We start from the raw sequence: 26,282 nt of genomic DNA, 5'->3' as shown, positions 1-26,282 counted from the left end.
GCATCCACCACTGCTCTCCTCCATGCATTTCCTATTAAAGCTCCTCCTAAGTTTTGCTTCCTTTCCCACTTCCATTAGGTCAAAAGCACCCAACCATTGCAAAGAGTCCCATGACTCTATGTAGACTATTTTACAAAACGCACATAAGACTACTTTCATACGAAGACTAAATTACAGCACACATAAAATTGATGGTTACTAGTATTAAGTAGTTAATTATGATAGTAGGATAATATAATACCTCAAAATATAATTAAAATATAAAAATAAAATTATTTTGAGTGCATAATTAATTGTGATTTGACACAAAATAAATAATAATAATAATAGGATATATCATACATCATGTAACATATGCCATTCAGAAATCATATATTTATTAATCGAAAGTGTACATGATTAATTCACAGGTAAATTGATTAAACTACGGTATCATTTAACCAGCTATTAACAAATCACTGGCTTACAAATCCAATCCATGTTAACAAATTGATCACAGAAAAAAGGCCTAATACAGTATATAGCTAGAGAGTGAATATAGCCTGAATACATCAATGCCTGGAGAGAGAAAATAAATACTCAACAACATACTTGCATTAGACAAATTGAAACTCTCAAATCATACTATTCACACCCTCCTTCTCTTGGCCTTCCATGTCACTGCCCTCAACATTGATTGTCTTGTACCACTTGGCACAGAATAAATATAGCACAAAGTCAAAAGCAGCTAGCCCTGCAAGGAGGAAGAAAAATCTATCCATGTGTCCAGTGTTCAAGTTCTCAGGAATCCAACCTCCATTCTGGCCTCTTGCTGTGATCACCATAACCATGTTCACCAACATGCTACTTACATAGTTCCCAAGAGAAATTGAAGCCATGCAAAGTGAGCTCCCAAAACTCTTTATGCCATCTGGGGCTTGCCCATTAAAGAACTCCAGTTGACCCACATACATGAAAACTTCCGAAGCACCAACCAAAACATACTGTGGGATTTGCCAAAATATGCTCAAGGTACTTGTCTTCTGGCCAGGAATAATACGCCTAAGCCTTACAATCTCAGTGGCACCAGATGCAACCATTGCCAACATACCAATAATTAGGCCAATTCCCATTCTTTGAAGCTCAGTTAGTCCCTTTGGATTACCACTTAATCTTCCAGCTAATGGAACAAGGATCTGGCGATATATCCCAGTGCATACAAGGACACTGCATATGTCAAATGCAGACATGCTAGCTGCTGGCAAACGAAAACTTCCTATGTTGGAGTTCATGACATCCCCTTGCTCAACAAAAAGAGAAGCCATTTGTGTGAACACAACCGAGTAAATTATGGTGCATAGCCAAACGGGTAACATTCTTAACACACATTTGGCTTCTTCAACTTGTGTCACAGTGCAAAGCCGCCATGGATTCTTTGGACTTGGCTCATCATTCTCTGTAACTGTTGCTGCCTTGTCCATGAATCTGCCCAAAGTTAAGTACAATGACAGACATAATTTTCAATTTTTCTATAATTATATTTATCAAGTAGCTATACAAATTCAATACAAGCAAGTATAAAAAAACATAGTTCAGTTAATGTTCTTCCATCTCCTATGGAAAAATCAAATAGCCCCGAATGAAATATGGTTCTTCAATCTTCTGCAATTTGGCAAATAGTTCTTTTGCAGAAAAATCGAGAGTTATGTTACTTTCTTTGGTCCTTGTTTCAATATAAAAGAAAATAATCATTTGTAATCATAATTTGTTGGTAAAATATCAATGCTTACTCAAAATCATCAGTATGCAGAATTTTTCTACTTCCTTTTATAGCAGATTCTGGACCATCGACTTCAAAAAGTTCTTCTGCCTTGGCTGGAGCCACACCCCATTTCCTAAAAACAGCCGTGAGCACCTGTGCAACCCTCATCACTGGGTTCCCACATGGCTTTACATACCTATATCTTGGAGTTCCTGATAAGAATGACAAAAAGGCTATGACAGCAGAAGCCAAAGATACCAAGAAACCCATTGTCCACTTCCCTGTATCCTCATAATAGACTAAAACAGTGTTGGAGAACAAAGATCCAACATTGAGGGCAAAGTAAAAAAAACAGAAAAAAGCTACTTTTGAGTTCTTCTCTTTTGGATTTTTCTCATCATACTGGTCTGCACCAAAGGTTGCCAAGGTGGGTTGGTGCCCCCCGTAACCAAATGCTACTAGATATATGGACAAGTAGAAAATGTGTACTCCAATTGATGTGGGTTTGCAAGGAGTGTGGCCATCACCACAACCAGCAGGGTTGATCAAGAAACGCCAAGATGACAATGAGGACAGTGCTAAGCCCTATAATACACATAGTCAACATGTCATAAAGCAGAAAAGTTGATAACATTGTCAACCAAAAGTTAAAAATAAAGAATAAATACATAGATTGGTCCTGAAAGTGACACTTTTTTTATTTTTAATCCTTGAAAAATTCACTATGTATAATTTGGTTCTAGAACATGTTAACTTGCTTACATTTGAATCCTTTTTGGAAACTAATTGGTTTCCAAAAGCATCAGGGTGTACAGTTTAGTTATCGAATAAGTTAATTTTGCTTACATTTTTCTGAGGAAAGATCAAAACCTGAGTACATTGACACTTCTAGATACTAAATTGTACAAAACAAAACTTTAAAAGATCAAAGATAAATAAGATGTCACTTTTAAAGATCAAATTGTATATTTTACTTTAAAATAAAAGACAAATGGTAAAATACCAGAACAAAAATAAGCTGAAAGATCGTGCAGGTCAAGTATCGACCCAAATATGAATCACTGAGAAATGCCCCAATCAATGAGAACATATAAACAGTTCCTGTCCACTTGCTGACATTATTGGCAGCATTGGCATTGTCTTGGCCAAGAACTCTGGTTTGGAACAGTACCAAGTTGACTCCAACTCCAAAGAAAGCTAGTGTAGCTAGTGCTTGATTCACTACATTTTTAAATTATGGGATAAGCAAACAAATGAATAGCTCAACACATTTTTTCTTAATTTTGAAAATTGAAAATTGAATTAATCGTTCATTTATTTAATACCCAGCAAGAGGCTTGCTATTTTGGTTCCTCCTACTTTCCTCTCATCCACTTTGCTACTTTTCTCCACAACTGGCTCTTCTCTGTAGCTGCTACCTCCTTGTATTACCTATTTATATCCAAAGAAAATATCATATATTTTTATGTATAAAACTACAAAACAAAATTGATTTGCTAAATATTTTTTCCAGAAATGAATTTATCTACGATATTACAGTGGATTTACTTAGCATCAGTGCATCGTATTTATAAATATAATCTGTTATCTTTTCTCCATGTCAATTACAAATTTTGAAGAAAAAAATGGAGGATAAATATAGTAGCAGGTCTATGTGGACAGGTGTAATTATAAGGTTTTCGAATCACTGATGAATGATTTGACACATTAAACATCTTGTAATTTTAGACGTGTTAAATATTAAAAGATGAGAGATGAGTGTTGAATTGGATTTGTAAACATAATAGAAATAATTCGGTGTTTTGTCTATATAATTTTATTTAAGAACTCAATTCTTATGTAGAATTATGTCACATATCAAATCCCAAAAACGTTTATTTGTGTGAATAAAATAAAAGATAAATTATTATAATTTTTTTTTATAAATAATTTACAATGCATCCCACCGAATCACCAGCTGAGATTCATCAAAATGCATCATATTTCACTATAAAATATTTACTTAATGTTTGTTTTCATAATAGCTTATAATTAACATTTTACTTTAAAAAGATTAATCAAAATCAGACATACATTAAATCTCTTACTAAATCATCAGTGCAACATCACCCTGCATGGGAGCTTTTAAAAGAAGACCGTTAAATTGACCCTTAATAATGATTTGACAGAGTACCTTGGTTGCCACAATATTGGGGGAGCTGACAGAGAATGAAGTGGCCATTCTTGGTGTTATCTGCAGCATGCAAAACCATCTTAATATAAACTAATAAGCTAGCTAAGAAGTTAATTAACACATAAGAGGTTCAGGCAAGCAATAGCTAGCTAGCATGTACGAAGTTTGAATTTTGGATCATAAAGTAGGACAATGTAGGCGGCAAGATATGATGGAGTTAATGCATGGATCAACAACCAATTGAGGACTACTAATAAAGTTAACACAGAAAGAAAAGCACGTACAAAACTTAGAGAATAAATTAAAGATGAACAAATCCTGAAAGGATGAAGAGGGTTGATAATATTTGAATTTAAGCATGCAAATATATAGGGGAACGTGGAGGGATATCACTTTCAAAGTAAGGTTTATTATTGATATTGCTTAGCCAAAAATACGGAGTGTGAGAGAGAAAGAAATCTTAAATGATTGGAGTTGATAAGAGGAAAGAAAGTGACAATTTGGATGAGAATAGTGGTGAATTCTGAAAAGGGAAGGACAGAAAACTCTATAATACACGAGTCTGTGCCACAAATTGGTCACTTCTGCCATAAAATACTAACAGTGGAAGTGGGGACTTGGGTTTCTTTTTCCATTATAACAATGAATCTGACTTCATCTAGTCCTTTTCAAGTTCTAATTTTCTTTAAATATTTGATAGCCGTACTTCAATTTCACTTTTGAATTATGAATTTTGTTAATTTCAATTTTTAAAGTTAAATTTAAGCATACACAGATAAAAAAAAATTTATAAAAAAAATACATAGTTATTGTATTAAAATTATAAAAATATAATAAATACTTTTATTTTTAATAAAATTTTACTATTATTAACTACTTATTTTTTATCTGATATTAACAAAACCTTTAAATTATTTATGTGGTAAATATTATTTCTGAATCTTATCAATTATGCATTCAAATTTTCGTTCATGATCTCAACCATCAAGTTATATCCATTGACAAAGATGTGTCTTTTCTTTGTGTGAATATCTATCTAGCATTGCAAGCAAATCTGTTGTTTACTTGCATATATGGGGGTTCTGTTAAATGTTGTTGACAATAGACGAAAAGCTTATGTTACTTTCAATATCTATCCACAAGCTAATTGCTTGAATGATGCAATTAATTAATATTGAATTGGACCTATCAAGAATGCATCAATTTTCAATCATGTTAATAAAAACCTCATATAAGCTTATTCATTATTTTTTATAACCTGTATAGTCACGTTTGTAACAATATGGTGAACCCGTTTCCCACAATGCATACTTTAAACTTGACATCACTTTTTTCAGTTTCACGTTGCAGAAAAATACAAGAAAATGACAATGGTACAGAGCCATTAAGACAGAGTTACCAACGTTTTTTAAAAATAAAAATGAATGTTAAAAAATTAATATATTAAATTCAACCAATAATGAAAAGACTTGTACAATACGTACACAAAATACAAATTTAAAGCAGAAGAGAGTATTTTATTGGAAGTAGAATGAAAAAAGAAAGCCTATTTCTTTCAAATTTTTTTTTTCAAATCAAGCAGCATTGTTTTTATGTAATGAGATTATCATCAAATTTCTTTTAAAAAAAAACACACAATTTGGACTATTCCATTCTTTTACTACCTTCCACACTTGAAAGTCGCATTCTTGCAGAACTACAACCTATGATAACCTATGTTTTTGTTATTCTAACTAAAGAGTATAATTGTAATTAACACTCACTTGGAGGAAATTTAGTATGAATATTCGTAGCAAAAAAAAACATGACTAGTGTTTTATAAATAATCATTTGCTTAGGTTTATGATGTGAGTCGGAAAAAAAGAAGAAGAGTAAATCAATAATAAGACTAAGAAAAATTAAGATAGGAAAAAATATTAAAATAGAAATCAGTTTTTCATTGACGTATGAATTAATGGTCCCATCTTCTTGTCATTTTCGTGGTAAATGTGAGAAGCAATAATTGAAAGTAAAGACCAATTAAAGAGAATGCGACATATATAACAAGTTATTTTACCCGCATACATGATTTTAATTTTAAAATTTAAAGTAATATAAATTATATTTTGATTAATTTTAATTTTAAATAACTTTTCAAACTATGAAGAAAGACTGATTATGCGTGTATTGATGTTAATAAATTAAAATTTTGAGTTTTTCATTTACCATTTAAAGGAAAATAGAAAATGGCTTATCATTATAACATGCATCACTTTCAAAACCTCTCCCTTTCATGTTTCTTTTCCTCTCTTTTTTCAAATCCAACAATGTACGGATATTTTAAATTGGACAGGAGAATATTAAATATTTAATTTGCATGTTATAAGTTTCGTTGTGTTATTGTTAAATCTTTCATCAATATATTTTTAGATATTAAAAAAAGAAAAATAAATTAATAAAATATAAGCAATTTATAAATAAAAAAAATATTATTAATATATTTAAAATGACGTAGTCGTGGAGTAAAACGTGAAATACTTTCTTTGATCTTTTTTAGAAGAAACAAAAAAATAAATTATCAGGATCAAAGAAAATAATTAATTCTGTTAAATTTTTTCATAAATATAAATTTTATTCTAAAAATACTTATGATATTAAACGGTGTAATTAGTAATTTATATATTTAATGATACTAATAAAAGAAGAATATAAAAGAAATTTAATAATTAATGTATCTTAAATTTATCATTTATTTTTTATAATAAGAATCAAGAAAATAATTTATTTTATTTCTTATAAAAAAAACGAGTAACCTAATTCCAGTTTGGGGCTTTTCAATGATTTGATTTGGCTAATGAGAAGTTAAAGCTAAGAGGAGAAGTAATATTTTCTGTTACGGATTGAAGAAAAACCTTTGTACTATGAAAAACGAATCTCAATGAAGTGTGGAAAATAATAGATTATTAGTTTTCCTAAATAAAGGCAAAGACACTTCAGATTAACTTCAATTTTGTTTCAAGTATTTCGTTTCTTATCTGAGCTGTTACTACTGCCAAATATAGCCACCATTATGGTTACCACTTTGGTACAGCACGACATAACAATTGCCAGGTTCCATTCATAGATCAATCAAGAAAGTGAGAAAGAATGTAGCTGTGATTTCAAAGGTAGAAACAAACTAAAAGATTATTATTATTATTATTATTCCCTCAAATTCTGAAGACGAAGAGGGTGATGATTGAAGCATGATTTCAAATTCGGATTGTGGTGATCACAATATTGTTACATTTGATGCAGTGAAACGTGCAAGACATGAAGGGTCGTGTCAAAAGTTCAAAGGCGTTGTGCCTCAACAAAATGGGCATTGGGGTGCACAAATATATGCAAACCACCAAAGAATCTGGTTAGGGACTTTCAAATCAGAAAATGAAGCTGCAATGGCTTATGACAGCGCCAGCATTAAGCTTAGAAGCGGAGAGAGCCACAGAAACTTTCCATGGAATGATCAAGCAGTTAAAGAGCCTCAGTTTCAAAGCCATTATAGCGCAGAAACTGTGTTGACCATGATTAGAGATGGCACCTACCCATCTAAATTTGCTGCATTTCTTAGGACTCATCAAACCGGAGGCGTTGGAATTAATGTCAAACATTTGTGTTTGAAGGATGAGGAGGAACGGTTCTCTTGCACCCAACTTTTTCAAAAGGAATTAACACCAAGTGATGTGGGCAAACTCAATAGGCTTGTCATCCCAAAAAAACATGCAGTTACCTATTTTCCTTACGTTTGTGGCAGTGCAGAAGCCAATGATGAAATGGATGGTCATGGTGGTGGGTGTGTTGACAATGACAATGAGGTTGTCTTTTATGACAAGCTCATGCGGTTGTGGAAATTTCGATATTGCTATTGGAAGAGCAGCCAGAGTTATGTGTTCACAAGAGGGTGGAATAGGTTTGTGAAGGATAAGAAGTTAAAGGCGAAAGACATCATTGCATTTTATGTGTGTGAGCCTATTAATGGGAGAAGAGAGGGAGAGGGTCAAGTGTTCACATTGATCGATGTGATCTATAATGCTGATGAAATCAGGCAGTGTTCTGGAGATGAAGAGGCCAAGGATACAAAGGATTTGAATGCACCAAAAGGTTTGAGGCTTTTTGGTGTGTGTATCAAGTGAAGAAATGAAATAGTTTATTCAAGTCATGTTTGGGACCCTTATGTGCTTGCTTTTAAAACTATTTTTCTCCATCACCCTTTGCCTTTTAGGAGGACTATGTTAATCCCTGAAATGAAACTTGTAATCCACCTTTGGGAATCAGATAAACTAGAAATTTGGAGAAATATTAGAGGAAAGTTGAGAGAGAGAAGTGTTAATTAGTGCTTTCTTAGCTGTACCACTTTTACATTATATTGTACAAGGTATAGTATAGGCATACATATTCATCATTTGCTCTAGTCATCCAAAGAATTGTAGCTTGCTTCTAAAACTGTAAAACATAAAACCGCTGAATATAAATTGGTGTCGCAATGTTTCCTTGTTGCATGAAATTCATTACAAAAAGTAAATAATTTTTTCATCTAATTACCATTTTTACTATACTCCCATTTTTTAATTTCTATTCTTATATTTATTTATTTTTGCCAATACTAAGTTGTTCTTAAATATTTATAAGCTAATAAATTATTGTTTTATGGACATTGGTTCATCTTTCAAAAAATATTAAAATTTATGATAAGATTTTTCAATCTCTTTTACCAGAATTAGAAAAAGAAATCTACCGTTGAAAGAAAGAAAGAGTAAGTGGTGAAAAATGGGAAAGGAGTGAATTTTTGACCGAAGCGGGAAAAAGTAACCCCCCAACCCCCATTGAATTTAGCTACAAAATTCAAATCCCTAATATTTCATCCGAATTCAAAAACCCCGTTAGTTTTCTCTTTTCTTATTCCTTCCATAATTAGGGTTTTGTTTGGTTTTTGAATTGAAACCATGAGAGGTTCTCGCAAAGGCAATCGCAATGCCAATGGCAATAACGATGGCGAACTCCGAGCTGCGAAGAGGGAACGTCTCAGTGAAAATGCTGAGCAGCCACAGAGCCCCGTCACTCGTAGGATCATTCGCTCCCAATTCCTCAAACTCAAGACTCTCATCAACGGTATCCAAACATCAGCAATCGCTCCCTATTTTCAATTCAAAATTTCTCAAACCTAACTTAATCATTAAATGTGACAGAGAAGAGGGATGATTTCATGCGCACCGATTCCGACAAGTTCGACTCCATCTTGCATGAGTTCGACAAGTTACACCACCAAGGTTTTCACTCATTCTTCTTTAGCACGTGTGTGTCTGCACGTGTAACTTTTCATTCGTGTTGATTTTTTTGTATGGAATCATTTCAGTTGAGAAGCCGAGAGAACAGGTTGCAGATGCAGAGGCACTGTTGGATCTCACGCGCACTCTGGTGGGGTCTGTTAAGTCAATGGCCAACGAGGGTGTTACCCCTTCTCAATTTGTTGGCTCTTTACTCCAAAATTATGGCCAAGCCCAACAAAATTCAATCAATTGGCAAAAACTTGGCCTTGTTGTTTCCCCCATTTTTCTCTCTGTTCATGGCTCTTCTACTATGTGAGTTTCTCTCCCATCCTACCCTCTTTTCACACTATAATCAATTTCATTTTTCTTATAAGTTATAATTGTGCTTTCTTTAAGGCTTGGTCCCATGGACAATGAGTTCAAGCAGCGCAAAACCGGAGTCCCCAGAAAGCGACCTCCTCGCCCAACTGTAACCACCAAGCCTCAACAGGTCATTTCCCTTTTTTTACTCCTATGTTCCTACACATTCCTCAGCCACAGCAGAAGAATGCTTGACAATGAAGATTCGTGTTAGTACTTGTTTAAGTTGATAGTGTCCATGAAAACAAAATGAAGTAGATTCTAGCATCTTGCCCAATTTGCACGTGTAATGTCTGGCTTGGTGACATACTTTGGTTACTGTGGAAACAAATTAGGAATCAATGTATCTATATATCATATGCTTGCAAGTTGCAAGTGCTTTGGTATTTACTACTTGTTTATTTGAAACAGCTTGATGAGGCTGTGGGAGAGGAAAAAACTGATACTGACAAAAACATGTCAACTATGTTTGACATTTTAAGGAGAACGAGACGAGTCCGGCTTGAAAACCTAATTTTGAACAGAACGTCTTTTGCTCTGACTGTGGAAAACTTGTTTGCACTATCATTCTTGGTGAAAGATGGCCGTGTTGAGATCAGTCTGGATGAAAATCATTCGCACTATGTTTGTAAGTTGTGCTTCTGCCACAATCAACTAAATATTTGTTTCCTATTACTTTTTTTGTATCGTGTGTGCTTACAGTATCTTCTTTTTCAGCTCCTAGAAATGCTCCATCTGCCAACTCACGATCAACAAAAGAAGCTAGTTACAGTCATTTTATATTCAGATATGATTACCAAGATTGGAAGGTATGAACAGGTCCAGTGCTTGCAAAGTGGGTGTTCATGTAATGTGTTGTGAATTCAATCCAGTAATTGATTTTGTCAAAGAGGTTGCAGTCATTTTGTGGTTACAGCTTTGCTGTTGTTTAAAAAGGGACAAATCATAATAATGTCTTGAGTTTTCTTTTATGCTGACAGTTGGAAGGTTTATTTTTGGTACTTTGTTCAACTAATAGCTGTCAGAGAAGAAAAAGTTTTTTAAAATATATTACGAAGCTTTGGTTTTTGCTGCTATTGCAGTTAAACTTGCGGACATTAACTATGAGTATCTGTAACTCTTTCAACATGGTTTACAGTTGATGAAGGATATGGTACCTGATGGCATGGAGCTAATGCCACATAGGATTCAACATTGCACCACTGTGGACTCTCGGGAAGAGTTGGGACGTGACAATTCCCAGACAGCACTGGCTGTAACACCTATCAGGAAGCTATCACGAAACCGGGGACTGGTTGTTCAGGAGGAAGGTGTTGTTGAAGAATCTCCAGAATGTGATGAGGAAAATGCTTCCAGGGCAGCTGCTATCCGAAGGTGTAAGCGTAAGCTTCATTAAGAAATCGCGTATTAGGTACCAGATCAACTTGACAGTTTGCATCGCTATGTTTTGTTCAGCATATCAAACTGAGTTTTGGTAATGTATATAGGATGTAAATATTTGTAGATCCATAGTAGCATGCAAGGCCAGTTCTGTTATGTAAGTTCTCATAATGCGTGATATATCTCCCTTTTTGTTTTATTTCCATGTGCCTCTATGGATCCAACTTGTCTGAAGATTTCTGCATTACTTTTTAAGTATGTTGTATTAGTCAAGGAGTTAGTTCCTTTAAAAAGAGTAAATTACAGAGTAAGAAACTAAGGATTTAACCACCGTTTGTTTAAAGTTAATTATTATAATGAGATACTTCAGTTGAAATCAATCGAATATGAATCTTTACTTTTTAACTTTAGTGACTTAATGAGTTAAAATCCATCAGGGAGATGTGTAACAGAATAGGTTCAGCTGTTGGTGATTGGGTTGTGCATATGGCTTTTTTTTTATTTTGCTATGTATAATTGATTTGGAAATGCATTGACATTTTAATAAGGAAATGATTCGTACATGTTGAGCGGGGGTGATGGCAGAATTTAATCGTAAGTCCTTACATTTTTCTGTAAATGATTTTACTAGTATTGGTACCTTGATGACTGTATTGGTTTGTGTAGGTATAAATTGTGAAAACGATAAATTTAATGAAAGTCACTTGAACTGGGAGGAAAGTGCTCGCGTTCGTTGTTAATTATGATTAAATCGTCTTTATCCCCTATTTGTATGAGTTGGTAAAGTTCGCGTATTTGTTTTGCTAATTCTAACTGAATTTGGCAAGATTAAGATCAAAAGAATAACCTGAAAAGCTCATACAAGACCCCGAACACATCAAAAGAAACAGTATATCGTTCATGATATCTTCACATCAAACTCCATTCTTTGAGCTTCTTTTGGTATGCGAATTACGATATCTCATATCTTTCATGTCTTTTGAGCTGATGTTTAAGGAGTTTACTTGATGTGTTTAGAAACGTGTTAAAAGATCTGTAATTAATAGTGTAGAAGTAAATATAGATTCATGACGATTTAAACTTGAATCTTACGTGAGGAATTGGTTTTTGCCCTACTAATGGTGCATCATCATATTAACCTTACACTTATTACACCTCATTGGCATTAGAAGACGATTCAAACCATGTTCTTTATGGCAATCTGAAATTTGAACATAACTGGTAATTAAAACTAACCCTGCAAACCAAACTTTACAAACCCAGGGAAGCAATTCCGCATGCAAACTAGTCTCTTGAAGGCAATAAATCATTGATGCATTTTTTTTTATTTTCTGGCAAACGCCCTGATGCCATGATTTTTTATTCATTGACAACAAGAGTTCCTCTGTAAGGGACTGGTATGGCTTTCAAGGGAACGGCTTTTCTTAGTGTTATTCCCATTCCTTCTGTCATGTCCATGTGCTCTGGTTTAAGGCCATCGGGCAAAACCCAATCAAATGCGTGCAAGAGAGAGCCTAGTACCAGTGGAAGCACACGAGAGGCAAGTGGCATGGCTGGGCACATTCTTCGACCAGAACCAAAGGGTATAAACTCAAAATGGTGTCCCTTGTAATCCACCGTGTTTGGCTCCAGAAACCTTTCAGGCCAGAATAATAAGGGAGCATCCCACACTTTAGAGTCCCTCCCAATTGCCCAAACATTCACTAAAACTTGTGACTCTTTGGGTATAGTGTAACGAAACATCTTGCAAGAGTCCATGGCCATGTGAGGAACCAGAAAAGGAAGAGGTGGGTGAAGTCTCAGCGTTTCCTTGATGACTGCTTTGAGGTAGGGAAGATTCTCTATGTCCTTTTCTTCCATATTCCTATCTGGGCCTATTTTGCTCCTTAGCTCCATCTGCACCTTCTTTAGTGTTCTTGGGTTGTGCAGAAGCTCTGCCATCGCCCACTCGATTGTGCTTGTTGTTGTATCTGTCCCTGCAGTGAACATTTCCTACAACCAAATATTTTGTCAATACCAAATTCATGGAAACTATTCTTTAAAGAAAAAAAAAATATTTATGAGTACATTGTTGATGTAAATATTATTTATATTATTAATGTATTTTAATTATATTTTTAAATTATTCTATTCATTGGTGTACTACCAAATGTTTGAATATTCTACAAAGAGTAATCTCGTGACCGTGATCTGATATATTAAAAAAATAGTATGAGACAAAAAACCAGGCAGAATTAAGGATCGTGTGATTTTAAAAACAAAACAAAAATTATTTTCTTAAATCAAACACTCATAATTTTAGTTAATAACAATAAATATAAGAAAATTTAATACCGTTTAACTTTAATAAATGATATGAATTAATCGGCAAATATTCTTTTATATAAAAACGAAAATTTCTGATTTTTTTATGTAGGAAATAAAATGAAAAATAATGTCCCAAGTGTAAGAATAAGTTAATAATTAAACCCATAAAAAATGATCAAATCTCCATAACAAAACGAAGGAAGAGCCAAGGGACTTACAAAGACAACGACGTTAATAGTTCTTGAAGAAAAAGTGTAAGGACCACTGACACCATCTCCACGAAACCCCAAGAGGACATCCAAAAAGTCTTTGGTCTCTTTTGATTCACCAAAACCATTTTCCATCCTTTCTTTGATGAAACATCCTGCAATCTCAAAGGCTTGGTTAACATGGAATTGGGTATTTCTCCTTATACCCTGAGGATCAAGCCACTTCAAAATTGGCAAGAAATCAGCCACATTGGGCTTCCCAGCATACTCCATAACCTTAATTGCATGGTAATAAAATCTAGCCCCTCTTTCCATTTCAGGGTCCAACAAATCCTTCGAGAAAATGAGGTTCCCAATAAGGTTAAAAGCCATCAAGAAAAAGAACCTCCCAACATCAACTCCACACGAGCCAGACTCGCTAGCATCTTCTATCAAATGTATCATGCGTTGTATGCACTTTGCACGTACACTTTGCATGGCATCTAAACGACTTGTCACAAAGAACTCAGTGGTACACAAACGCCTTAGCATGCGCCAGTGTGTGCTGTATTGAGATGTTATGAGAGAACCCTCAGTGCCATGTTCCCCTTTCATGGCCTCGTAAATCTTCCTTCCAGCAAGAACAACATCGTTGTTTTTGAACATTTGACGAGCCACTTCACTTGAGGATATAACCACTGTGCACATGGATCCTAACCAAAGGGTCATTATTGGACCATGTTTACGAGCCAATTTTGCAAAGGACTCGTGTGGTGACCAACCCAGTTGGAATATGTTGCCAACCACTGGCCAGCATCTTGGTCCTGGTGGAAGCTCACCACCATCACCCTTCCTATGTTCCATCACCATTCTCCTCCGTATCCACACCAATATGCCCATGACTAACACCAAACCCACAACCCCCATTTCCATCATACTATTCCTTTTCTTTTCCTCTTTTTTTCGTGCTGTAATAATGCTTCAGCTACTTCCTATTTAATTGCTTCGTCGTACTAACAAACAAACCCATGTTAATCAGTGGGAAATAAATAATCTAAGACGACAAAATCTATTTTTATTTATAAATGTTTAAACTCAATATTTTGTTAAGACTAACAAAACTCTTTAGTTACACTTTTATTGTTTATATTTTAAATTTTAATCTTCTTATAAATTCAACTAAATGCATTTGGTCAATTTCATATGATAATAAAAAATATGTACAATAAAAATGTAATATATTATATTTATACATTTTCAATATTTTCTATATTTTTTAACTAATTTATATAAATTAATAATATCTTACATATCTATTATAAATTTTGTTAATTATTAAATAAAACTTTAAAATAAAGACTTCATTTAAATAATTAAAAAATAAATATAAATAAGTAAAAATTAAAATTATACGTGTATTAAAATATAGAAATTAAAAATACATCCAAAATTATAAAATAGTAAACTTAGGGACAGTAAATAAAACGATGAATCGTAAATATTTAACATACTGTCATTTTGTTTGGTGGGAATCTATCTTCGCTGGATTTGGAATCCACCCATTATTTTGCTTTTAGGTTCAAACAAATGAGTTTTTTCTTTTAAAACGACTCCTTATTGAGCTTTGTTAACTTCAGTTTTTAGGATGATAATAAATTTTTAATAATAATAAATTATAAATTAATTATCATCATTTATTGACATTATAACAGTGTTACAATATTTTTCTTACATAAACTAAATAAAATATGTATATTATTATGTACTTAGAACTAAACTATACACTTTTTTCATATAGAAATAAAAATAAAGTACAAAATTATTTCGTGTAAGACTAAAATAAAATATATTTTTAAGTATGAGAAATAAATTAATACAATTAACAATAAATGATACAGACTGTGTCACAAACATTTTGCATTTAAATACTAAAATATATATTTTGTTATAAAAAAGACTAAAAGGAAAAAAGTTATTAAATATAGGTACTAAAATTTTATTTTAACCTGCACAATATACTATAAAAACTTATGCCTGTATTTGCAATTTTCTTTTTCCTATAGAGTGATAGGTTTCTGTGTGAACGGCTCATATTAAGCCTTTGTTTGAAGTTTCCAAGATTTTAGGATCAAATTTGTATAACATTACATATTCAATAAAGTAAGATTTATATAGATTTTATATAAAGGTAAAATATAATTTTAGTTATTCAGTTTTTTAAAATTAAATACTTTTTAATCAAAGATATATATATATACACACACACACAATTTAATATCTTAAAACTAATACTTAGATTAAAAATTTTAATTATATAAATTATTATACAAAATTTTAAATTATTTAATACCTTACTCTTATATATCAAATTATAAATTTTGAATCATAGTAGATGAAATTATATTTTAAACATTCATATATTGGCTTTGAAACTTCAATCAATCTTCATTTCATTTTCATTCACAGAAAAAATTCAATTTTAGTTGCTGATAGTGTCGAAAGTCATAAAAAGATTAACCTTCAAAGGTTTTTTTTTTTTTTTTAAAAAAAGATTAGATTATAGTATGTGTTAATTTTTTAGAAGAAAAAAGTGAAATAAGAGAAAAAAAACATAATTTAAGCATCTCTCAAACAATTAAACTACTAAATTGTTCATCTTTTTGATAATTATAAAATTTATTAAAAAAAACTAATATCTATCAATATTTATTGATGACGTAGTAAGCATTTCATCATGCCATGCTGCCTACGTTTTAAAATAATTGCTAACAAGATGTAATTAGATATATGTGTGATGACAGTTTAAAAAAAAAAAATTATATTCATAACAATTAAGAATATATTTAAATACTTTAAATAAATATTGTATTTATTCTTACCGAATTAAGGTTCAACTTCTTATTAATTTATTTTCTATTTCCTTGTGAGATTCTTTTTTTTACTTTATTTATTAAATTTTCTATTTTTAACATATACAGGTGAATTACATTTTTTTCTTATAAAGTTAAAGTTTTTTTTTCTTCTTCCTTATTCGCTAGCAAAGAGGATGGTTAAACTTTTCTGAAATTTATTTTTTTATTGATATATATATATATATATATATATATATATATTCACGTTTTAAGTTATATTATCCAATTATCCTTTATCATCATCTAGTGTATTTGATTATGTGAAGTAAACAACATGAGTATAGATAGTTTAAAAATCGAAAAATTGAGAACGATTTTTATATTAAATAAACTTAAACAAGTGATTCTTGATAACTGTTAACTGGGACATGAGAGAGACTATTCTTCATAAGATTACATAATTTTATATTATGAACTTTACTTTCACATGATCACTTGTTTGTTTATTCATTAAAAACAAAGTTGTTTCTTATCACTACGTGTTTGTGTGTGATTTTCCATTTTAAAATATTTTAAAACAAATTTAAAATAAAAAAGTTCATAGGAGTTATAAGATGTTTGTTTCTGGGTGTTGTTTTTCTTACGAAATGAGTAGTATGTGTCACGGGTTTAGATAAGGATTTGATCAACAATATAAAATAATCCAATAATTTGTTCTTAATTACCCAAACTCAATTATATATGAAATATGATAATTTAAATACAACGAATCAAATTACCCATTTTCTGGGGACCGCATTCATCATTGTTCGTATTAATGTTTAATAATTGATGTTAATTGTAATTATGCAAATGACTGAGGACTTTACAATGTTGTCCCATTCATCGTAGACTAATAATACCATAAAATATACTTTTAGAGAAACTTTACTGTTTTTTTAAAATGTGTTTATTGTTGTTTATAATATTTTTAATATTGATATGATTGTAAAAAAATAAAAGTAAAAATAACAATAAAGATGACTATGAATACTTAAAAGTAACGATAGACACCCTCAACTTTTAATAATTAAGTATCCCCGTTTTATACTCATCAACACAAGTCAATTTATAAGTATATCAAAACATGCTTTAGTTTTACTTGTTCTAAGGTTTTATTTAGGCAATAAAACTTGTTTATAGTAATTTATAATCATCTCATTGTTCCTAAAATAAAGGGGAAATTTTAGAACTAATGAAAAATTTTAAAAATTATTTGGTGTCATAATTAATTAAAACATGATTCCTCAAGGATCCATCATTGAGGAATCATTTTTGTTTCAATTTCTAATGTTAATTTTAAGTATATGAGTGAGGTATTCTTTATTAAAAATAATTTTTGCATTTCTATATAATCAATGTGACAATCAATAAAAAAGTCTATTTTTTAATTGCAGAAATTAAATTGTAATAAGGATTATGTTAGTTTTGTTTTAGTTAAAGAATTAATAAATAATAATTTAATTTAAAAAACTGTTTAGTTATTTTTTTATTTTTAAATAAAATATTTTAATGAAATTTTACAGTCAAATCTGATAATCAATCAGTTAATAACAATTTATTAAATATTTATACCAATCGACAGCATTTTAACGTTAATATAGTGGAATAAATGACACGTGCTCAAAGCTCAATGCCTCAATACGATAATAGAATGTAAAAATTCAAAAAGGACAAACGTGTCAGTATTCCCACCTATCAAGAAATTTAAAGATATTTTATAAAAATAATCAATAATTTTTTTAAAAAAATTATCGTGTGAGTACATCAAATATATTAGTGAGTGCTAATATACAATTTTATTAACTTTTAACATTCTTGTTACATATAATACTTTATTGTTTATTAATAATATAAATATTTATTTTTTAAATTTATACAGTTTACTAAACTTTTAAAAAGTCATGAAATGAACGAAAAACTTACTAATTAAAGTTTTAAAATACATGATAAACATGAATTCTTATAAACTGTAATAAAAATAATATTCATAATAATCATATATCATGAACACAAATTATTTTATAATTATCTATAACAAAAAAATGTAAACATATTAATAGTTTTACATTATATTATTCAAAATATTATTAGTGACATAATAATTAAAGTTTTGACTTATTTGTAGCTATATATTAAATATATAATAAAATTATAAATAAGTTAAAAAATGGTTTTTAATTTAAATTAAAGATTAAAATTTTAATGAGTTTGTTTTACTACTTTAATAGGCTAACTAAACGTTATCTCCTCGTGTTTCGATCACTCCACAATTCATCTTTCTCTACTTTAAATTATTATTAATGACTTTTTAACTTATATTCTTTTAATAGTTTTTTACTTAAAAATTGAAATGAATAATTTGAATAACTTATTGTTGAATTCATATCATACGATTTGGTAAATTTTAAAAATTTTAAAAGTTTTTATATGATCAAGAATTAAATTAAAGATTAATATTTATAAAATTTAAATTAAGAAACACAAGTGGAGATTAAAACATAATTTATTAAAAAAATGTATAACTATCATATTAGCGGGATTTACCCACATCTACAAGGTAAGAACGAATCATCAAAAAGTAAATTATTTTTACCCATAAGAACAAAATTGAAATAGTGATATTGTTGATTTTTTAAAAAAATGGTGATATTTTAAAATTTTAACCTTTGTGCTGTGAGCCCAAGGAGAAGGAGTGAGTGATTGACCCAAGCCATTGGCCAACCATCCAACTAACCAATACCTCTCTTTCACCTACACGCATTCATTATTCATGTTCATTCCCTCTCATAACATCAAAGATTCAACATTTTCGCTCTTGTTCTTGTGACTTGTGTCTGTGAATTGTGATGTCAAACTACACCTTTGAGTCTTTGACAGTGGAAAGCAGCGACGGAGTGAATCTCCGTACAAGGGTTTTCAAGCCAGTGGAGGCTAAAGATGTTAACTTGGGGATCGTTCTGGTGCACCCATATTCCATTTTAGGTGGTTGCCAGGGTCTCCTTAAAGGAATTGCTTCTGGGTTGGCACAAAATGGTCATACCGCTGTCACCTTTGACATGAGAGGCGTTGGTAGGTCCACTGGGAGACCCTCTCTCACTGGTTTCGCTGAAGTTAAGGATGTTATTGCTGTTTGTAACTGGGTATCTCACACACTCTCTCTTCCCAGGGTTTTGTTGATCGGTTCTTCCGCAGGTATCTTTTTCATACTTGTTCCTGTCTGTGTCTCAGATCTGTTAACTTTTAAATCCGCCCGCCCCACCCCCCACCCCCCCCCCCCCCCCCGCGATTTTGGTGGAATAAATCTTACAATTGCTTTAAAATTAGTAGAATTCACGTAAATTTGAGTTTGAAAAAAAAAGACTTTTTTTTTTAAAATTCATTTTTTAATAATATTTGAACTGCTGTCTGCTTCAGGAAGAAAGCTCAAAGTGGGGTGTTTTTGCTTTCATTTGCACTTATCTCTATATCAGGGTCTCATCGTTTAAGTGGTGTTAAATGTATTAATTGCTTGCTTGATTTGATACCCCTTTTATGAGTAAGGCTTGCTTCTATAGTATGTTCCACTAGGAGTTAGGTCGTAGCACAAGACTTGTGCTATTAATCCACATGCATCTTGTTTGTGACTGTTTATCCAATTCATGCAGAAGCAGTGTTAGGAAATATAGCAATGTTCCATGTGAAGGATGATGCCTTAGTTTACAATTAAGAGAAAGTGTTGCATCAATGTTCAAGCCAGAAAGAATTGGCTTACATTTGAGTTGTTTCTTTTATTGCAGGTGCACCTATAGCAGGGTCTGCTGTTGATCAGATTGAACAGGTCATTGGCTATGTCAGCATAGGTTATCCATTCGGCATGACTGCCTCAATCCTCTTTGGACGACACCACAAAGCCATCTTAAAGTCTCCAAAACCAAAACTCTTCATAATGGGAACACAAGATGGATTCACCAGTGTGAAGCAGTTGAAAAACAAGCTTAATTCTGCAGCAGGACGTGTTGAAACACATCTAATTGATGGGGTAGGCCACTTCCAAATGGAAGGGCCTGCTTATGATGCTCAGATGGTGGATCTCATCATTAATTTTATTGCATCATTGTGAAGACAAATAACTGATTGCTGAGTGTGAATTGTCTTTACTGTTGGGATTAGTTTGTGTACATAATCTGACTTTTGAATCTGTAGATTGGACTGTGGATTTGAGTCCTCTATGTCACCTTCTATGATAGAAACGAGTAATAGACAGAGTAAGCATTTCTGCTTATTGGATAATATGAGAGAGAGAGATAAGGAGGATTACAAACATAAGAACCATCCTTTTCATAATTTATAATTTACAAGTTACATATATTATGTTTCTCTAGATTTAGGCCACTCCTACCTGCTGCACTACTTAATAGATAAAAGAACAAACCCACAATAATACAACAATAAACATGGCATATTACAATAGTCATGTGTTGGCAACTTTGTGGGGATTCTTATTCTTAGATGGAGCACTGGTCTCTCTTCGTACTTTATCACCAATTGAACCGTCGAGTCCTCTAATGCCACCTGAATTGGACAGTCGTTTCTTCCGGCGCTTTTCCTGCTCCGTCGAGTGCCCTTCCCCATCTGGTTTAAAGCAAGAGAGTTCAAGGAACAAGAAGGATATAAAGGCCTAGTAATCAATAATCTAAAATATCGTTGCTGGAACCACTTGGGTTGAATCAAATATCACATTAGTCAACAAGACAACGCATACAGCGATATTCCATCAAGGAGTATTTCAAAAGGAATACAAGAAGTTATGTATGCTAGCCAAAAAACATAGGAAAAGAATGCGCATGCTTTATTCATAGCCTTGTATTTCATCATCATATACTTTACTTTAGTGGGAAAATAGTTCATAAAAAAAGATCATCCCTGCTGTTACTAGCTTAGTAATAATATACAAAAGTTAAGATACAACCGGATGTGGTGAAATTTCAGTTAATTCTACATGAACAAATTTCTAGTTACTTAGTCATTACCACTTTCACCATCAGATGCATCTCCGAGCCTGGCAATTGCATTGACAAGTGCCTGTTCATGTTCCTGCATTTCAAAGTGACAACCATCATTACTGTTGAAATTAAAGATAAACAAAATAAAGCTGGGAACAAGGAGAAATTGTTCGACACTCACTTTTAGCATTTTCTTTGCTTTCTCCATTTCCACGGGATCAGGATGACTGCCACTAAAAACCTTTTCAACCTGCATTGGTTCATTTAAGTTAGGTAATATTAAGCAGCCAAATATTAGTATCATATAGAAAAGTAGCTAAATCAAACAAGTAAAAATTTTATAAATTTCCATTGCATATGCTTATACCTCCTTGATAAGGGTATCTGTGTGGAGTATCTGAATATCACTTATAGGCTTCTTCCGGCTCCCATTTTGTGACGAAGTGAAATCTTTCTTAGGCTGAGTCTTCATCATTCCACTACCTCCTCCAGCACCAGTAACTGCACCACCACGAGACTTAGATTTCTTCCTACCTTGACCAGGTTGGCCACCTTTACGAGGTATTCCAGGATCATCACCCTCCCAACGAATATCTTCTGGAGATATCTACCATATTGAATAGATAGTTACTAGGATTTCATCACTAATAAGCAACATCAGCGCAAACTCTTAAGTCTGGTTGATAAAGAGTAATGAATAGAAAAATGAAGAGACATTAAGCAAACAGATAGGAAAATCCTTTGCTACAATCAGAAAATTAATGCATTATTTGCATTCTAAGCGAATAAAAAGCTGTGATAAATAATTTACATGTGAAAAACAACCTTATGTAAGATGCTTTGCTATTGATATGTGACAGAAGGAAACACTAGGGCGGAGATCTATGAAAATAGAAGGATTTCATTATATTACCGATAATCCAATATCTCACAATTGAACTAATTCTGAATTTAAAGAAGTTACAATATTGTCAAGTTTTTACGCTAACCAAACCAGTGAACATTTCTGTGATATAGCTTCCTTGAGACAAATTACAGAGCCAAAGCCCTTGAGGCAGGCCTCAAGAAGCTAGGGCAAAAGATGCACCGCAATACATTGACAGTTACAGCGTCATGCTTAGTGAACATCCAAATAAAATCAAGCAAACCAAAACTTGGGTATGTAATTGTATATCTTGGAGTGAAGGTGTGGCTTGATTTTTGTTTATAAAAAGAATCGTCCCATATGCTTGAAGTGTCATTTGTTTGCCTCAATTACAGATGCTTAAAAAGAAATCGCCAATGCAAATGCTGGCCCAAGATAGCCAAGGACACTCACTATAAGTCAGCGCCTTCAACCACAAAAATAAACTAGATTTTAGGCAAAAATAAAAGGTTTTTTTCATCAAATTCATGAGATACTTTGTAGTTTATACTTTATACCCATTTCAAGGTATGAGATTCAAAAAGTACAATGAACATCGAAAAAGTAAGATGTGAAAACACAGCTCTGGCTATGCTTGTCAGGAGGAAAATATTGCTTAAAAAGACTAAAAAAGAAAGAACTGAGCTAAAACTAGATACTATGCAATTTTGATGTACTGAAGAATATTAGTATTGCAATAATTTTACCTCTTTAAGATTGACCCACTCCCACGTCTCATTTCCTGAATTCATATCATAGACCAAAGCATGTCGCCGCTGCCAAATATTTAAATAGAACTATTAAAAGAGGACCATGTGTTACTTATTCTTTTATAGTATACAATAAACACACCTCAGCAGGATTATAATCAGTTATAACAGCTTCATAGAAGTGGTTGTCTTCAGGCCACCTAGTCCAAACTTTCCTTCCAATCCAGGGATCACAAGAGGCTGCTTCAGCAGGTTCATTTGCCGCAAAGGCACCTGAAGAACCCCCCTGATTAGTGACCTGGCTTCTGCTTGTATGACCTGTAGAAGGGAACTGTATGGACTTCATTGAGGATGCACAAATCAATGAATTTTTTCCCTTTTATTTGAGAACAGGAAACAATGACCATAGAGGATGTGTAGTCAGCATCTTTGTTTCTTGATATTTCATAACTGAAAAGCTTACTGATTTTGGCTTTTTGGTCTTTGCTCCTGATGGAGGAGGTCCATGCTTCAACGCAGATGATGATGATTGCACAGATGGATGAACTGCAGGAGACGGTGCACCCAGGGATAATGAAACCACAGATTGGGATGTCTTGTGTTTCTTACGGGATGCTGAAACGGTAGGGCTGGTATTGCGACTGGTATTGCGATCATGAACTTGTTGAACAGCAGGTTGGAGCCCACTTCCCTTTCTCCACTCCCTAACAGCACAACTGGTTACACCCCAGATTGAAATCCAGAACAAACCACATTTTGCTCAATGGTATGCATAAACTTCTCAGAAGAATATGACAAAACATAATATGACCTTATCCTGCGGATGATGTCATCGGCATTGACTCTGGATAGAAGTTCTCTGTGTTCTTCATCTGAGACTCTTAGCTCCTTCCTAAGTTCTGTAATTAAACTTTCTTTTTCCTAAAGAGCATAGGAACAAAAAAACTCAATTGTTAATTCTATCCTACATAATTTATAGAAAGACAAACCCAATAAATTCAGCGTGGTACCCAAGTAATTGCATCAGATTGAGCTTTAAAAGCCCGCAGGACAGAGGTGTATGCTTCCTGCTCAATTTTATGGATTTGTGTTTCCATGTCATTCTGCATCCTAGGAAATGGACCGGAGCCTACAACAGCTGATCTTCCATTTCTAGTTTCAGCAGCATGATCTGGTCGTTGAAATTTATTTTGATGTGAAGGAGGAAGATCATCATCTGTTCCTGTGGGTTTTCAGATTATGGAAATCAGTAAGCAAGCAACCTTTGAAAACAAAACCCATAATTTAGAGTGGGCCAGGAAAAAAAAAGATACCTGTAACGATCATTGCCAAATATGAAATGACTACTCATGTCATTCCATGAGAGTTTCATCATAGAAAAATTTAGGACAGTAGAGCAGAACACTATCATGGTCTGCTTCCCTATAATTTTAATTATTTATGGTATTTGCTCTGCTTCAAATGCTAGCTAAAAAACAGCGTGGAGAATGTGTTCAGTTCAGTTATGAAACGGACATGATGATGGTCACGAGGTTCCACTTTCTGGGTCATATATTCTATTCTTCTTTTCTCTGATTTTACAGAAAGTGTTCGTTATCTATGGCATGGTCTACTTTTGGACGCCAGATGACAGGTCATGAAGACAAAACACAGCTAGTACACGCTTTTTGTGCATTTCATTTTTGTATGTCTTTCTCAGTTAGAACCGTTTTCTTTGAAACATCATTAACTGCTCCTGTGCTTGGAACTAGAAGTAATAAGAAAATTACTACAGCCTAGTTTTGAGCGAGCTTGAGAAGTCTTTGTAAGAGAAGAAAAAAAATATATAAAAAATGAATAAAAACTTATTCTATAAGTTAAAAATAACTTGTTTTTTCAAGTTTTAGAGAAGTTAAATGAGAGTAACTTCTAAAAAATAGAGAAGTATATGTTAATTTTAACTTACACAATGAGCTTTGTTTATTTTATTTTTTGCAAGTGTTCATTTCAAGGATTTAGGATATACATATGTGGCATCAAACTTAAGATCGATTAAGTCATGAGTCAAGACCACAATTCGAGTGTAAGATTAAAATCAAGACTTGCAAAAAGGAAGGGTAAAATGAAGTTATTCATGTCATTTGTTTACTACCTGCATAATGTAGGTAACCAAATAAAGCAAAAAGAACCTTATTATATTGTATGTTTTTATTTCAAACACAACAGCATGAGTAACAATAAGAAACAGTGAAGAATCAACAATATATCATCCAAAACAATTCCTGATTAGATTTAACTTATCAATGTGATAAAGAAGGCATCTCAATTCCCAAATTATGGTCCAAACTCATTCCAGCCATTATGTATTCAAACACCACCTCCAACATCACAAAGAAGCTGCAATCATTCTCAACAATTTGTCAACATCTAAAATAAAAAAGTCAGCTAAGTTGCAGTATCAGGCAACAAAGCTTTAACTTACAACAATAACAGCAGCAGCAAAACGGTTTCTTCAAGAATAAGAGTAGCAAAAGTGCTACTTCAGTTCAATGTCTTTATATAAACTGACCCAAGTTCAATTAATGTAAAAGATGAAATAAACATAATTAAGTAAAAACACAATTCATAATAAACAAAAAACATAGCCCAGAAAGGCTAGGGTCCTAGACACCCAGAAAAGACACAACACACACTATACAGGAAAAAATATCAATTTTTTGAAATGACCCACCGCTGCTATCGGAGAGATCAAATTCCATTGCGGTCCCCAAGCGTCAAAATCACAAAATCAACCAATCAACTTGTTGAGGCACACGAGTTCCTCGCCCCTGTAAACGATTGAAAAACAAGCAAATAGGAACAATACGCTGCCCAATTCAGAGGCAGAAGCTGAAGAAAGATTTGAATGCAAGGCACACAGGCCAATGTAATGTGATCAATGTCTTCCTTTCAGGCTTTCAGCCGAGTGACGTGAATGGATTATGTTTACAATTTTTGAAAATGTTTGGGGCAAAGTTTTTATTTTAGTATAATTTAGGGGTAAGAGAAATATTTTGGAGTGGTGCGTCGTTAATTTAATTTTTAAATACTAAAAAAAATAACCATTTTTATAATTATTATAGTCTATAAAAATTTATTTAATAAAAATAATAATATACAAGAAGATAAATATTAAAAAATTAAGATTTTTTCATAGAAAAAATTCTGTTGGATTCGGATAAAATAAGTTAAATAAAATAGAGATGATTACTTAATTTTTTATGAAATGATTAACTGTATATGTATTATATAAAAGTTGTTTTATTTGTTTAATCCGATTTACAATTTTATAAAATTTGGAATTACGAAAAAAGGTTTTGTCCATTCCCATTTCCCACCC

At 32.6% G+C, this 26,282-nt stretch overlaps 6 protein-coding genes across 7 annotated transcripts; 3 read left to right on the top strand and 3 right to left on the bottom strand.

Annotated features, from left to right (window-relative positions):
- Window positions 1–614: 614 nt before the first annotated feature.
- On the bottom strand, window positions 615–3,962 carry LOC113871950 (protein NRT1/ PTR FAMILY 7.1). The gene is made up of 5 exons (XM_027509044.1): window positions 3,915–3,962; window positions 3,067–3,172; window positions 2,745–2,962; window positions 1,770–2,326; window positions 615–1,464 (listed from the first exon to the last, which is right to left on the bottom strand). Exons 1-5 carry the CDS (start codon window positions 3,960–3,962, stop codon window positions 615–617), a joined length of 1,779 nt encoding a protein of 592 aa, XP_027364845.1.
- Window positions 3,963–7,138: 3,176 nt separating this feature from the next.
- Window positions 7,139–8,065, top strand: LOC113871949 (AP2/ERF and B3 domain-containing transcription factor At1g50680-like). Its single transcript, XM_027509043.1, has one exon. The coding sequence runs from the start codon at window positions 7,139–7,141 to the stop codon at window positions 8,063–8,065; it is 927 nt and encodes a 308-aa protein (XP_027364844.1).
- A 666-nt stretch (window positions 8,066–8,731) lies between these two features.
- LOC113872920 (non-structural maintenance of chromosomes element 4 homolog A-like) lies at window positions 8,732–11,310 on the top strand. Its single transcript, XM_027510808.1, has 7 exons — window positions 8,732–9,041; window positions 9,119–9,199; window positions 9,286–9,511; window positions 9,596–9,689; window positions 9,971–10,187; window positions 10,277–10,368; window positions 10,698–11,310. Exons 1-7 carry the CDS (start codon window positions 8,876–8,878, stop codon window positions 10,953–10,955), a joined length of 1,134 nt encoding a protein of 377 aa, XP_027366609.1. The 5' UTR covers window positions 8,732–8,875; the 3' UTR covers window positions 10,956–11,310.
- Window positions 11,311–12,298: 988 nt separating this feature from the next.
- Window positions 12,299–14,370, bottom strand: LOC113871948 (cytochrome P450 76A1-like). Its single transcript, XM_027509042.1, has 2 exons — window positions 13,465–14,370; window positions 12,299–12,931 (listed from the first exon to the last, which is right to left on the bottom strand). Exons 1-2 carry the CDS (start codon window positions 14,368–14,370, stop codon window positions 12,299–12,301), a joined length of 1,539 nt encoding a protein of 512 aa, XP_027364843.1.
- Window positions 14,371–19,104: 4,734 nt separating this feature from the next.
- Window positions 19,105–20,662, top strand: LOC113871369. Its single transcript, XM_027508460.1, has 2 exons — window positions 19,105–19,520; window positions 20,105–20,662. Exons 1-2 carry the CDS (start codon window positions 19,175–19,177, stop codon window positions 20,425–20,427), a joined length of 669 nt encoding a protein of 222 aa, XP_027364261.1. The 5' UTR covers window positions 19,105–19,174; the 3' UTR covers window positions 20,428–20,662.
- On the bottom strand, window positions 20,634–25,891 carry LOC113871368 (protein EMSY-LIKE 3). 2 transcript variants are annotated; one of them, XM_027508458.1, is made up of 10 exons: window positions 25,635–25,891; window positions 23,935–24,146; window positions 23,736–23,845; window positions 23,388–23,640; window positions 23,067–23,255; window positions 22,922–22,990; window positions 21,678–21,917; window positions 21,492–21,560; window positions 21,338–21,401; window positions 20,634–20,939 (listed from the first exon to the last, which is right to left on the bottom strand). In XM_027508458.1, exons 1-10 carry the CDS (start codon window positions 25,660–25,662, stop codon window positions 20,779–20,781), a joined length of 1,395 nt encoding a protein of 464 aa, XP_027364259.1. In that variant the 5' UTR covers window positions 25,663–25,891; the 3' UTR covers window positions 20,634–20,778. The 2 variants fall into 2 exon arrangements, with proteins under 2 accessions (XP_027364259.1, XP_027364260.1); XM_027508459.1 differs by lacking the exon at window positions 20,634–20,939 and having other exon boundaries at window positions 21,327–21,401; window positions 23,067–23,300; window positions 23,388–23,628.
- Between the last annotated feature and the right edge of the window lie 391 nt (window positions 25,892–26,282).

The sequence above is a fragment of the Abrus precatorius genome, unplaced genomic scaffold (assembly GCF_003935025.1).
Source record: "Abrus precatorius isolate BTA unplaced genomic scaffold, Abrus_2018 Scaffold7, whole genome shotgun sequence".
Taxonomy (NCBI): Eukaryota; Viridiplantae; Streptophyta; class Magnoliopsida; order Fabales; family Fabaceae; genus Abrus; species Abrus precatorius.
This window is presented reverse-complemented; position numbering and strand designations above follow the sequence as displayed.